Below are 13999 nucleotides of genomic sequence, written 5' to 3' on the forward strand. Positions count from 1 at the left end.
AGCGGAAAGTGAATCAGACTTCAGAATGCACAGTGGTGGATGAGGAAATGGATTTTTGGAAAGCTTTTCTTTTTAGCGTCGGTTTGACTAAAACGTCTTCTCAAATTCTGAATGGATTTTTATTAAATTTGGACCTATACTACATAAGACTTCAGGCTATGGAACCGCAGTGTTTTCCAGCTTATACCTCTATGCTGGAATGCTGCATGGCGTTTACGGTTTTCAGAGCTTCCCAGGAGGAAAAGCTCATTCGGCCAGTTCGCTTTTACAGTTCTCAGAGCTTCCCAGACTCAGAACACACTTCCAGTACATACTATATAAGGCATAGTACAATCTACCGCCCCTCCGTACACATTCTTAAAACCTGGCTCAAAAGCAACCAGGAGGTGTGTCATCATACCTAGCCTCTACATGCCTGCTTTGTCTTGTCCTCATCTGTCTGGCTGCCATTTGTCAGGATGATGTCTCTAATCCCTCGGTCTATATGGTTGTACTGCATGGATTGTTGTTGTACAGCAATTGTTTTATAGCTGGCTGTGTGTTTTCTGCTAATGCTTATGTCTTGTTGTAAATAATGGTGTTTTGTCTGCTAATATTATGTCTTCTTGTATATAACCGTTTTATCTGCTAATGCTTATGTCTTGTTGTAAATAATGGTGTTTTGTCTGCTAATGCTTATGTCTTGTTGTATATAACTGTTTTGTCTGCTAATGCTTATGTCTTGTTGTATATAACTGTGTTTTGTCTGCTAATATTATGTCTTGTTGAATATAACTGTTTTGTCCGCTAATGCTTATGTCTTGTTTACTAATGCTTATGTCTTGTTGTATATAACTGTGTTTTGTCTGCTAATGCTTATGTCTTGTTGTATATAACTGTGTTTTGTCTGCTAATGCTTGTCTTGTTGTATATAACTGTGTTTTGTCTGCTAATGCTTATGTCTTGTTGTATATAAGTTTTGTCTGCTAATGCTTATGTCTTGTTGTATATAACTGTGTTTTGTCTGCTAATGCTTATGTCTTGTTGTATATAAGTTGTCTGCTAATGCTTATGTCTTGTTGTATATAACTGTGTTTTGTCCGCTAATGCTTATGTCTTGTTTACTAATGCTTATGTCTTGTTGTATATAACTGTGTTTTGTCTGCTAATGCTTATCTCTTGTTGTATATAAGTTGTCTGCTAATGCTTATGTCTTGTATATAACTGTGTTTTGTCTGCTAATGCTTATGTCTTGTTGTATATAACTGTGTTTTGTCTGCTAATGCTTATGTCTTGTTGTATATAACTGTGTTTTGTCTGCTAATGCTTATGTCTTGTTGTATATAACTGTGTTTTGTCTGCTAATGCTTATGTCTTGTTGTATATAACTGTGTTTTGTCTGCTAATGCTAAATGCTTGTCTTGTTGTATAGAACTGTTTTGTCTGCTAATGCTTATGTCTTGTTGTATAGAACTGTGTTTTGTCTCCTAATGCTTATGTCTTGTTGTATATAACTGTGTTTTGTCTGATAAGGCCTATGTTTTTTTTATCATGTATAATTGACTGCTTCATGTGTGCCTACTTACCTTCTATTATTTTATATTCATGTTTTGTATACTTTGCTTTTATTGGCTTTTAATTGTTCGATCTTCCTGTTTTAATGGCTATTTAAACACACGGCTGAGGGACAATAGTAGCCAATAGCCATTTGGATAACATTGGCAACAAACATTACAGCAAAGATTAACACTTTAATCGCCGATGACGTGTTTAGACGTCATTCCTAGCCATGCTCATTCTGCCGAAGACGCCGTAACTCGTCTTTGATGTCAATATTTCAAAAATCTGTGATCGAAATCATATTTCTCCTCCGGGGTCCTGAGATATACTGCTGATCTCCACTCAACTCTCTAGCGGTTCAAGAGCGCCATCTGGTGGCCGATCGGCAGATCGCCAACAGGAAGTGACTCGCCAAACAGGAAGTGCTCATCCATAAATCGTCCGGGCACTCGCGATCATTAGCAGGACTCTATCTCAACACACTGGATAATCAATCGCTCGCCCTAACTCAATAAACAACGTTATTTGGACGTATATAGTATTATACAACCTGGAAATGGTTCATCAGGATCAACATCCCATAATCGAAAACTGTCTACTCCACGCTGATCGTCCAACGGCGCGAGGAAGATACGGTGAGTTTCAACGTTATTTTCTAACGTCTTCTATACTAACTGATCTGATGATCATATGACCCACACTAGATGAATGGTATAATGTTGCCCACGGAATTATAAACGCCCCCTCGCCCATCCGGTCAACATCAGATGATACGTAGTAACTTCTAGAACCACGTCCAGTTGAAATTCTTTATCTCGCGCCGATTGCTATCAAACTGTATTTCATCATCAATATAATGCATTTGGAGCTATAAATCACGTTCTGGAGAAAGCTGCAGAAAACGATAAAAACATACTTATACTTTAGACTAGGGATGCACCGAATGGGAAATTCTTGGCCGAAACCGATACCGAAAATAGGAAACAGTTGGCTGAAAACCGAATGCCGAAAGGCCGAAAATGATTAATATAAATATATATATATACCGGTATATATATATATTTTTAGCTACCTGATTATGGCAAAAGACATGATTATGGCTAAACTTAACTTAAATAATATTAATAATCACTATTATGGGCCCATAAAACATTTATTCAGCACTTTTGAATGCATACATTAATTCCAGACTGTTAAGACTAAAAGACTACAACGATTGATGACGACTTCCTGTCCTCGCATTTCCATTTCCGGTTTAACGATAATACATTTTCAACAACAGATTGCTGCTAATTAAACACTTCATTTAAACGGAGTAACGTTAACGTTATGTCGAGTTCATACGTGTAGTGTAGTATGAACTCGTCATAACGTTAACATTACTCAGTGTCCACTGTTGCTGCCACCGTTGCGTCGCAGATGGATGGTACACTGTTAGCTCCGTAGCTAATCCGCTCCTAGACTACTGATAGCAGTACCGTTAACGTCAGAGCTGATCAATACTCCGGTTTTTTCTAATTTAGTTTAGAACCGGGTTTCGGGGGGCATCCCTACTCCCAAGAGGAGTTAGTTATCACAGGCTGTAGAATGCAGGAAGAGCTGCCAAGCTGCTCACGTTACATGTTGCGCATGCTACCGGTAATCCGGTATGTCTGTAGTCGCGTTTTGATGACGTCATCACAACAACACGTTATTTGACTTTCGGTCATATATTTTCGGTGCTAAAACCCTTTCGGCCGAAAGCCGAAAGAGCCTTTTTAACCATTTTCGTCCGATAATTTTCGGTAGCCGAATTTTCGGTGCATCCCTACTTTAGACCATATTTTAGTATGAATATGTGAATGAAAAAGTATATCGTTGCTACACCCTGAACAATGGATATAGGACATTGAATGGGCCATAATAATGTCAATTTAGCAATAGAATTAAAAAAGTTATAGCCCTGCAAAGAAGGGGAACTTCTCCATAGACAAATAGAGCTGGCTAGGGATGGTAAATTATGAATTTAACCATGGCGATCAAAGTGTTAATGTGCACTGTCCCTGTAAAAACAAAATAAGAAATACATAAAAAACAAACAAAAAAACATACTAAACTATAATACGGTAGTATATAATAGCTAAATAGGAGTATAGCTACAATTCAGTAGATCATACCTTCTTTAGGTCTCATTGGCCAACTGCTTCAAATAAAAAAGGCGCAAAATCATTGACCATATTCACACCACGACCATGTTGTTCTTATATCGTGCTCAGGTTGGGTTCCTTCTCCACCCGGAACAAAATGGCCACCGTGTGAATATGGTCAATTCAACATCCTCTCGGACGAATACAGCAAACTAAAACTGATCCTCGATCATTTCCAGTGAGCCGTTAACACCTTTTCCCCATATGGACCTGAACCCTTAACCTCACTGCATGCAGCTCGAGTCTTCATTATTGCCATGATTGTATTCATATATATAATACAATATATAACAGAATACAATAGCAAATGGCAGGACTGCTGCTAGTCGATATATACCTTGAGCTGGTTGAGCTTGAGCAGGTCAGAGTCCATGACTGCCGGCGTCCCGATGGCGGTGAGGAGGCGTCGCTGCTCGGAACGTCTCTCCGACAGCAGGCGGTTGGTGCCCTGAGGTTTCAGAAGGACAGACACAGGGGTCATTGACACAGTGTCCTGACATCACGAGACCGCGAGCTGTGAGCGCCTGAACCACAGTAGCACTTTGCCCTAATTATTACAACAGCAACGTATGATTCAGTTCCGGTGACAACAGTAGCACTTTCAGCTAATTAGCACACTTCCATTGACAGCTGGCCGACTGAGAGAAGGCCCGGTGTGAAGCTTCGATGACGAGTTGGGTGGGCCGGAGGTGCTCAGAATTGTCTTGAGACGGAAGTGCTGATGGATTGAAAGGAAGCCGAGGTGGCAAAAATTAAGGGGGTTAAAGGTCAGAGTTAATTGTTCCCTCGATGGGTTTCATATATTGGACTTTTGTTCAAACCTACAATAGTAACATGTTGTTTGAAATTGGGCAAAAAGGTCGTCACCGATGAGTAATGTGAGTTTCAGTATCCATCGTAAGCCACGATACTAATAGACCTGGGGAATGAGGTTCCACCTGTGATTTCCCCCCATCGTAATCACCCATTGGAGATCAAAACTATATAAGTATTACAGCCAAACCGTATTGTGTAGGTTCATAATCTTTGGTGGAGGTATATATTAATGAATTCTTATACTGTTACTACAACCAATAAAAATGTTTCAACTTAATCTTTGAGAAAATGTGTTTTATATTGTAATCTTTACTCGTTTCCATGGTAACTACTACAGTACCCATATGCCTCGCCAATGTTCGACCAATCACATTCTTGTTGGTTATCTTGTTGGTTATCTCATTGACCACCGCAGCCGACAATCACACTTATGTGGTAGACACAATGGCATCAATTGGGTATGGAAACAGCTTCTTTTGACCATTAACCATTCTCTCTGATGATGTACCAAAAGACCAAAAAGGTTCATATTATTATTTTTAAAGTACAGTATTTGTTCACAGATGACCTGCCCACTAAATATAATATAACTATGGGCAATTCCATGAAAATGTCAACCTCACCATGAAAAATTTAAATTAACATGATCATAACCAAACCAATTTAAAATGTATCATCAAGGTCTATATTTTGAAGTACAAAATAGATTTGATCGTAATATTTATGAGAATGCATGTTTTGGCATGAATTGGAAGTATAATTTACACATTTTAGTTACACTTATTGAGATAAAGATGAGCCTGCAGTAAAAAAAAAAATTTTTACCTTTTGGATTTTGAGATGGGTGACAAAATACACAGCGTTATGGATGTTACGGAAATGGACAAGCTTTCATCACAAATGTTCTAGAATGTCACTAAAGCTCTTGATCTCCTCAAGTGTCACCTCGTCAACAGATATGTTTGGGCACCTCTGTCAAAGTATGTGATAATAGAACATTCTAGAACATTTGTGATGTCACAGTATGATGTCATAATCAAACATTCTAGAACATTTGTGATGTCACAGTATGATGTCATAATCGAACATTCTAGAACATTTGTGTTCTATATATATTCAACAATTCTCTCAGCATTTCCTGGCATTTTTTCAGACTACAACATGAATCCAGACTGGTTTGACCCTCAAAATGGTCGACCGAAGTCAAACACATGTGGGTAAAGCCCTATTTTTGATAGTGTTTTTTGTCTATTTCAGACGTGTAACATCCATAACGCAAAAATGTAACATCCATAACGGCACTTTTTTGTGATTCATTCCTTGAGAGGAAATGCCAGGTTTTCCTGAATGTGCTTTTTGGGTACCTCAAACCCTCCCTACAAAGTGATGGTAAACATGTTATTCTTTGAAAAAGATATTCACAGAGTGGCTCTGGCATTCGGCCAAACAGGGAAGCCGTCAGGGAAAGCTCATACCTCATTGACCACCGCAGCCGACAATCACACTTATGTGGTAGACACAATGGCATCAATTGGGTATGGAAACAGCTTCTTTTGACCATAAACCATTCTCTCTGATACTCTCAGACATGTACCAAAAGACCAAAAAGGTTCATATTATTATTTTTAAATAAGTACAGTATTTGTTCACAGATGACCTGCCCACTAAATATAATATAACTATGGGCAATTCCATGAAAATGTCAACCTCACCATGAAAAATTTAAATTAACATGATCATAACCAAACCAATTTAAAATGTATCATCAAGGTCTATATTTTGAAGTACAAAATAGATTTGATCGTAATATTTATGAGAATGCATGTTTTGGCATGAATTGGAAGTATAATTTACACATTTTAGTTACACTTATTGAGATAAAGATGAGCCTGCAGTAAAAAGAAAAATGTTACCTTTTGGATTTTGAGATAGTTGACAAAATACACAGCGTTATGGATGTTACGGAAATGGACAAGCTTTCATCACAAATGTTCTAGAATGTCACTAAAGCTCTTGATCTCCTCAGGTGTCACCTCGTCAACAGATATGTTTGGGCACCTCTGTCAAAGTATGATGTGATAATAGACCATTCTAGAACATTTGTGATGTCACAGTATGATGTCATAATCAAACATTCTAGAACATTTGTGATGTCACAGTATGATGTCATAATCAAACATTCTAGAACATTTGTGTTCTATATATATTCAACAATTCTCTCAGCATTTCCTGGCATTTTTTCAGACTACAACATGAATCCAGACTGGTTTGACCCTCAAAATGGTCGACCGAAGTCAAACACATGTGGGTAAAGCCCTATTTTTGATAGTGTTTTTTGTCTATTTCAGACGTGTAACATCCATAACGCAAAAATGTAACATCCATAACGGCACTTTTTTGTGATTCATTCCTTGAGAGGAAATGCCAGGTTTTCCTGAATGTGCTTTTTGGGTACCTCAAACCCTTCCCTACAAAGTGATGGTAAACATGTTATTCTTTGAAAAAGAGTTTTCATCATGTGTTCAGTGAGTCTGAAAAGATGCTTTTCCATTGGAGAGATATTTGGTTGCCATTTTGTGCCGATTCATCACATCCATAGTCTTGTGTGTCCAAAAATATACCTTGAACATCTTGCAGATGCTCAAAACCCACCACATCTGATGAAAACGGCCTGCTAATTTGTGGGTTTCCACCGCTGACCTTGTAAATTGCTTTAATGTGTTGCGCGAGACGAGGAACAAGTGACTCTTTGTCAAAGAATGTTGTATGGACTTTAAAGGGGTAAACAACAATGTAGACCCACAGGTCAGCCATTTTAAGCAGATGTGGTGGGTTTTAAGCACCTTAAAAAGGGGGTTAGGGTGCATTTTCAGATATACAGGCACCAAACGACAACCAGATACCTCGATTAGGGATGGGCAAAACTCACAAAATGACTATTCGATGGTAGATTTTTCTAACCGAAAATAGCTTAGTAAACATGATGATGATTTTGTTTTTAGTAATAGCCAATGTGACATAATGGTAAATGGCTGCATTTATATAGCGCTTTTATCCAAAGCGCTTTACAATTTGTTCCTCACATTTCTTACCCATTCACTCACACATTCTCACACACTGACGGCAGAGGCAACCATGCAAGGTGCCAACCTGCTCATCGCGAGCAGTTAGGGGTTAAGTGTCTTGCTCAAGGACACTTCGACAAGCTGCCCGGGAGGAGCAGGAATCAAACCGGGAACCTCTGGATTACCAGACGACTGCTCTACCTCCTGAGCCACTGTCGTCCCGACATAATCAAACAAGCAGGAACTAAATAAAGACAGTCGTAGCAGAGGCGTAGCTGGCTGCGGTCATTGCTAACAGCTAGGTATTTGCAAGTCGCAGCAGGCTAACGTTCGTCAACAACATGTCAACAATGGAGCGGAGTTCTCCTTTGAAGTGAACGGGAGGGAGGAAAGAGGGAGACGAGTGCCATTCTACCACCAGACAGAGCGATGGCGAAGGAATGTCTGCCTACCATGCTGTCGAGATTCTCCATCTCCAGTAGGACCTGCTCAGGCAGATCCAGGTCCAGGTAGACGTCCTTCTCCTTGCGGCTGATGGCGTAGTAGCCCTCGCTCCTGGCACAACCCGTCATGTGCTCCCGCAGCTGGACATCCACGGTCTTCTTCTTACGCCGGGGATTCGGCAAGTTGGTAAGTGCAGGAACAAAAGGTCAAGGCCAATAAAAAGGAAACAACAATACAGACATACACACAGATCAAATATTTACAAACAGGCGCGCAAACCCGAACTGTGAAGACTAACTGCTGCTGTGACCCATTTCACCTCCATATATTTATATTTGTAAACACTACTGGATGCTACACTGTGAACGGAACGTGCAAATAATGTCAATGTTACTCACTTCACTTGTGCCTTGTAGATATCTTCTACCATTTTCTTAAAGAAAGATATCCGTATTTTTAGCATTAGCTTGTATTTAAGTTGTTCATTTTTAGTTAAGTATTGTGTGATCTGTGTGATTTTGTGTGAAGGGCGGACTAGCAAACTAAGATTTTCATTGTACGGCAAACTGTCTGTTTAACGGTGCACATGACAATAAATAATCTTGAATCTTGAAGTGCCAGCGAGGGGGTGTTGCAATCACTCCTGTCTGTGTCTGTATCAGCCATGATGGATACCATGACCGTAGCACTTGACCCCAGTCACCCCTCAGCGCATTCTTCACACTGGTTGCAGAAGCTTAACCAACAATCATTGCCGTTGCGGGCGAGTGCTCTCACCGCTATCCAACTATGGTTATATAGTTAATTATACTTAATTAAGGTTAGTTTTAAAATCCGTGGTTGATGGTTATGGTTAAGACATAAAGTTGGGGTTGCAGTCAGGGTGCGATCCCCAGCAGGGGAACTTAAAACGTTTTCTGAAAACATAAAAAGTTGAATTAACTTTTTGAATATGTAATATATGTACTTATTTGCAATACATACACATGTTACATTTTCACAATATATTACTTATGGCTATAACATAACGTACATTATTATGCTGTGGTCGATTAGTACCGTACTTTATTTACACATTTTGAGCATTTCAAAATACTACTCATCACATTCAACACCCTCAACAACCTGCCCCGCCTCTACCTCTCCGACCTCCTCCCCCGCCACACCCTTACCCGTCGCTTCAGGGCTGCTGATGCCAACCTACTGACTCCCATCAAGACCCGGCTACGGACCCGGGGCGACGGGTCATTTGCTGCAGCCGCGCCTCCTTCTGAAACGCCCTCCCCAGCCACATCCACACTGCCAACACCCTACTGTCCTTTAAAACAGCCCTCAAAAGGGCGGCTAAGTGGTGCAGTGGGCAAGGCGATCACCACTAACGCAGGAGATGCTGGGTTCGAGCCCAGCTCTCGGCGTTGCTTCCGGCTTGGCTGGTCGTTCATACTAATACATTTGGCAGTATTAGGGGGTGGGAAAGCCGGTGGGTGGGGATCGGACGTTGTGGACAGCGACTCCTACAGGTCGGTTGGTGCGCCTGTACAGCAGAATCAGGAAGCAACGGGGGCAGCGTGAGCCTCCCACGAGTTACTCCTCGCCGCTGAGAGATCGCGCTGTACAGGTGAAAAGATGCGACAGCTGCCTCCTCGTGATGCAAGGCTTCGTCCACATTGCAGCCGACCAGTGGGAGGCATGGTCTAACAACGTTCGAGACAGGGGAGGGGAGAATTGGATAATACGAAATTGGGATGGGAGAAAAATAGAAAATGGGGAGAAAAAGTAGAAAAAAAAAGCCCTCAAAACCCAGCTTTTCACTCTTGCTTTCGACCATTAACTGTTTTTGTCGTTTACACTGTAAAGCGTCTTTGAGCACCGTAAAAACGCTATATAAATTGAATGTGTTATTATTATTATTATTTTAAGCGAGACCGGGTTGTTTAAAAGGTGAAGTATTAATAATGTTTGCTCTTTGGCCTGACGAGATGTCTGGTCTACTGTAGAACGCCCGTTAGAATACTTTTTCACTGGACTATTCAGTCTCTGGGGAAGGAGAGAATCCAAACCAGGAGATTAAAACAATCATAACAATTCTTTACAAATGAATGAAATACAAAATACTTGTGCCGACTTAAGAAATCAATCACCGCTGTAAAAGTAGAATTGGACGCAGGTGGCGACGGTACGGTTCATAAACAGAGATGGTGTTTTCTACGAGTGCGGGCGCAGCTGTTGGAAGGACCTGCAGGCAGAGGAGCGTAGCACACACTCCTACGCAGACCTGCCTCCACGCCTGTGCGTCACAGCCTGCTAAAAAGGCTCTGCCAAAGAGAGCCAACATCTGTTACAAATCCGGACATTCTAGACCAAATTAGTTTGAGAGAAAATGCGGCTATAATTGAATTGTATGCAGAGTATCGCAAATAACCACGAATTAAGCTCGTCTGAACAGCCATCAGAAAAGTAAACTGACTATTTTGGTTTATTTATAAAAGAGACTACAAAATATTGGGGGGGAACAATAATACTATTTATAATATTATTTATTCAATATGTTATGGGAAAATAATACGAGTAGAGGTAGCACCGGTTAGTTTACTTCCTCTTGTTTGACTAGCAGAATATCCTCCAACTTGACTCTTAACTACTAAACACGGACACTGGTACAGTGTGCTACTACTGTGTATACCATGTATACAATTATCAATAAGAGTATACATTGTCTAAAGTGTATCGTCATTCTCTATTCTATTATTATTATTTCCCCTGCCTATACCTCCCCTCCCCCTTGCTGCTATGACACCTGACTTTTCCTAAGGGGATTAATAAAGGAACACGCTTGACATGTTTTCAATTTGGGTCCCATGCTTAAAGCCTCGATATGAATGCATAGCTAAATGACGCATACTGTTGTGTCTCAGGGCGGCAAGTCAACCGACACTGGGATATATTGCATCCCACAGCTTATTGACCAGATGACATCATCACGCCCCCTTCTCCTCCCAGTGTGAAAAAGGATATCTGTGTGGTAGACCCAGTGGGTGTCGTTTAGCCAGTCGGTGCTGTGGTCGTCCTGCAGCAGCTTCTCGTACGTGGTCTTTAGCAGCATCAGGTCCTCGGTGTCCAGCCCGGAGTTCCAGATGTCGTACAGGATGGTCATCTGTTCGAACTCGCTGCGCAGGTCGTACTTCACGAGGGCCAGCTCGGGCGCGGGGATGGGTTTGGGCCAGTGTTGTTGGGACGACGTCACCCCCGCCTCCTGCAGGAAGAGGCGCTCGCTCTTCCTCACCTCGTCGGCGTCCTCGGCCGCCGTGTCGGAGCTGGAGAGCTCTCCGGACTCCAGCTCCTCCACGTCCACGACGTCCTCCTCCACGTCCGACTCCTGGAGCGGAGGGGGAGATTAAACAGGAACCGTGATTACTACACAGACAGGAGGCATGTCTCAACCAAAAACATAAACAAGGACACACATGGCGACGTCGATGCGAAGCATTCCGTCTCTACGCCTGTACGTCACAGCTGTGCCCAAGAGACACAATCTGTACGGAATCGGGACATCCGTGACCAAATTAGTTTGAAAGAAAAATGCGGCTATAATTGAATTGCGGAGTATCACTAATAACCAAAAAATGTATCTCGTCTGAACATTATGCCGTGTGATGTAGTATAAAATGGACAATCTTCTCCACGTAAGGAAACCATACCTTTATGTTTATCGTCATTTCCACGGACAGTGAATAAACAAGGCTGCACAGACGCCGTGAAATTCACTTATTTAACTTTTTTTCCCCCCCAACTCATTTTCTGTTCTCATTTATAAAAGACAAAATAATATAATACTATTTATTCAATAGGGCAAGGAAAAATAATACACGTTTACAAGTTTACTTCTTTGTTTGACAGTGGAACGTTGTCCAACTCTCTGGAGAATGATTCTCGCATAGAGTGAACCAGTCGTACACAAAGTACCCAGAGTTAGCCATCTCAAGACCAAGGTATGAACTCTCCTGGTACATTTTACTGACATCCTGGGCCATGTTTACAAGACGAAGGATTACATGAGCGTGACGCCGTGACGGGGGAAGAGAGCTGCCGGTGAACAGCTTCGCATGCCATTTTTCTGTCTTTATAAACATGGCCCAGAATGTCAGTAAAATGAGATGGCTAGCTCGGGGGACCCTGTGAAAAGTTGTGTGATAAGTGTGTGATTGACCTTGATGTCAACCTAATGCTTGTGAGAGTGACTGACTGAATCAGTGAACGAGTGACTGGATCATTGCCAGTCATCGGGTGCTTCACATCTTAAATGAAACCACGACTGACGGGAAATACTTCTACACTTCCCAGCCGCACAAATTCTTACGTGCAAGTTTCAATGTTACATGAACTAGTTTTGCATCCGACTATGATTGTCTGATTTTCACAGTATGTCACAAAAGGAAACCAAAACCTCGTCACCCGTGACGCAGAGGCCTGTGATTGAGACACTTTGAGTGGCAACAGGAAGCAACCGAGCAAGTGTTCCACGCACCTCTAACTTCCGCTTCCTCTGCTTCTTGCCTGGCCGCTCCTTCTGCTTTTTCGTGTGCTGAACCTCCAGATTCTCCTTGTCTTTCCTTCTCCTCTTTTTGCTCTTGTCCTTCTCAAGGTTGAAGCCCTTGCCGGCTGCACCCTTCCTCTTGGAGGAGGGGGACAGAGCCGTGGCCTTGGACACGTCCCCGGGCTCGCACGGCACGTCCATCCCCGATAAGTAGTCCCCGGTGTCTCCCCGGGGCAGCAGAGCCTCCCCAATAACCTCCTCGGGCGCTTCCAGCACCCCGGAGATAGCGTTGAGGTCCGCGGGGAGCAGGACAGAGGGGTCCTGCTTGGAGGGAGTCCTCTTGGAGACGGGGGTCAGGAGAACGGGGGGCTTGGCGTAGTTGTGTTCCATGACAACCGTCAGGCCCTCTGGATCCATGACCAGGGCCAGCGGCTCCGCGCAGAGGAACAGATCCTCCTCCATCTTCTGCTCCTCCGCCTCGTCCGACGTCTCCGTCTCCTCCGAGTCCCCGGCGTCGGGTTCCGTCTTCGGGGCCGCGTCACCCAGCGAGGACAGGTCGGCCGCGGTGGGGGAGGCGGAGGCCAGCTGCAGCAGGCTGGACACCACGCCCAGCTGCTCCCTGAGCCTCAGCCTCTGCTCGCTCCCCTCCTCGTGCTCCTCCTCCTCCTCCTCCTTGAGGGGGTGACAGGAGGGGGACTGAGACTGAGAGGTGGTGGTCCGAGGCCGCCCCCTAGGCCGCTTGGCGACGGCGGGCGGGGGAGCCTCTTCGAAGGCCATCCTGCACATGGAGGCGTGGTCCAGCGGAAGGTTCTGCACAGTGAGACACACCATGGTGGGAGGCGGAGGGGTGGAGAGGCGGGCGGGAGATCTGGGGGAGTCCTTGCCTGCGGGCCGCTTGCCGGGGGACTTGATAGGGGTGGTCTGTGGGGAGAAAGGAGGGCTCTTTTTGGGCTCTTCGGGGTACAGGGCACGTCCGGGCGGGGGCACAATGAGGGCATTGCCCTCGCCCGGTTTGGAGGCAAAGGGGAGTAGCTGAATGCCCTTGGAGGGCTGGGGTGAGGGAGTAGGGGTGGCGGCGAGGGGGGAGTCGTCTGGAGGTTTGATGGGAGAGAGGAGGGGAGGTTCGACCTCTGCCGGAGAGGGGGATGGAGAGAGTGGCGCCGTTGACAGGGGCGCTTTGTTGTCGCTCTCCTCCGTGGAGAAAGAGACGGTCTTCCTGCGTTTCTTGAGGGGCGGCACCACAACAATGGGGGAGGAAGGGCGTGGGTACGGGGGAGACGGGGGCCTCTTGGTGGGCACCGCTGTCGTGGTTTCCCTCTTAACGTCCCCAGGTTCTAAGACACCAATATGAGAATTTGTTATAGAATTTAAATGTTGCATTTATTTTGCGATACGAAATTATAATTTTCTACCAA

At 43.6% G+C, this 13999-nt stretch overlaps 1 protein-coding gene across 1 annotated transcript in view; it reads right to left on the reverse strand.

Moving 5' to 3' along the window:
- Positions 1-13999, reverse strand: part of setd1a (SET domain containing 1A, histone lysine methyltransferase) — a 38627-nt gene that overhangs the window by 2404 nt on the left and 22224 nt on the right. Inside the window, exons 15-18 of the mRNA XM_084328403.1 lie at positions 12576-13918; positions 11066-11426; positions 8059-8240; positions 4063-4173 (exon numbers count right to left, since the gene is read on the reverse strand). Of these exons, the coding sequence (XP_084184529.1) occupies positions 4063-4173; positions 8059-8240; positions 11066-11426; positions 12576-13918 (1997 nt within the window). The remainder of the gene's footprint in view (positions 1-4062; positions 4174-8058; positions 8241-11065; positions 11427-12575; positions 13919-13999) is intronic.

Source organism: Notolepis coatsorum (genome assembly GCF_963971535.1).
Source record: "Notolepis coatsorum genome assembly, chromosome: 14".
NCBI classification, from domain to species: Eukaryota; Metazoa; Chordata; class Actinopteri; order Aulopiformes; family Paralepididae; genus Notolepis; species Notolepis coatsorum.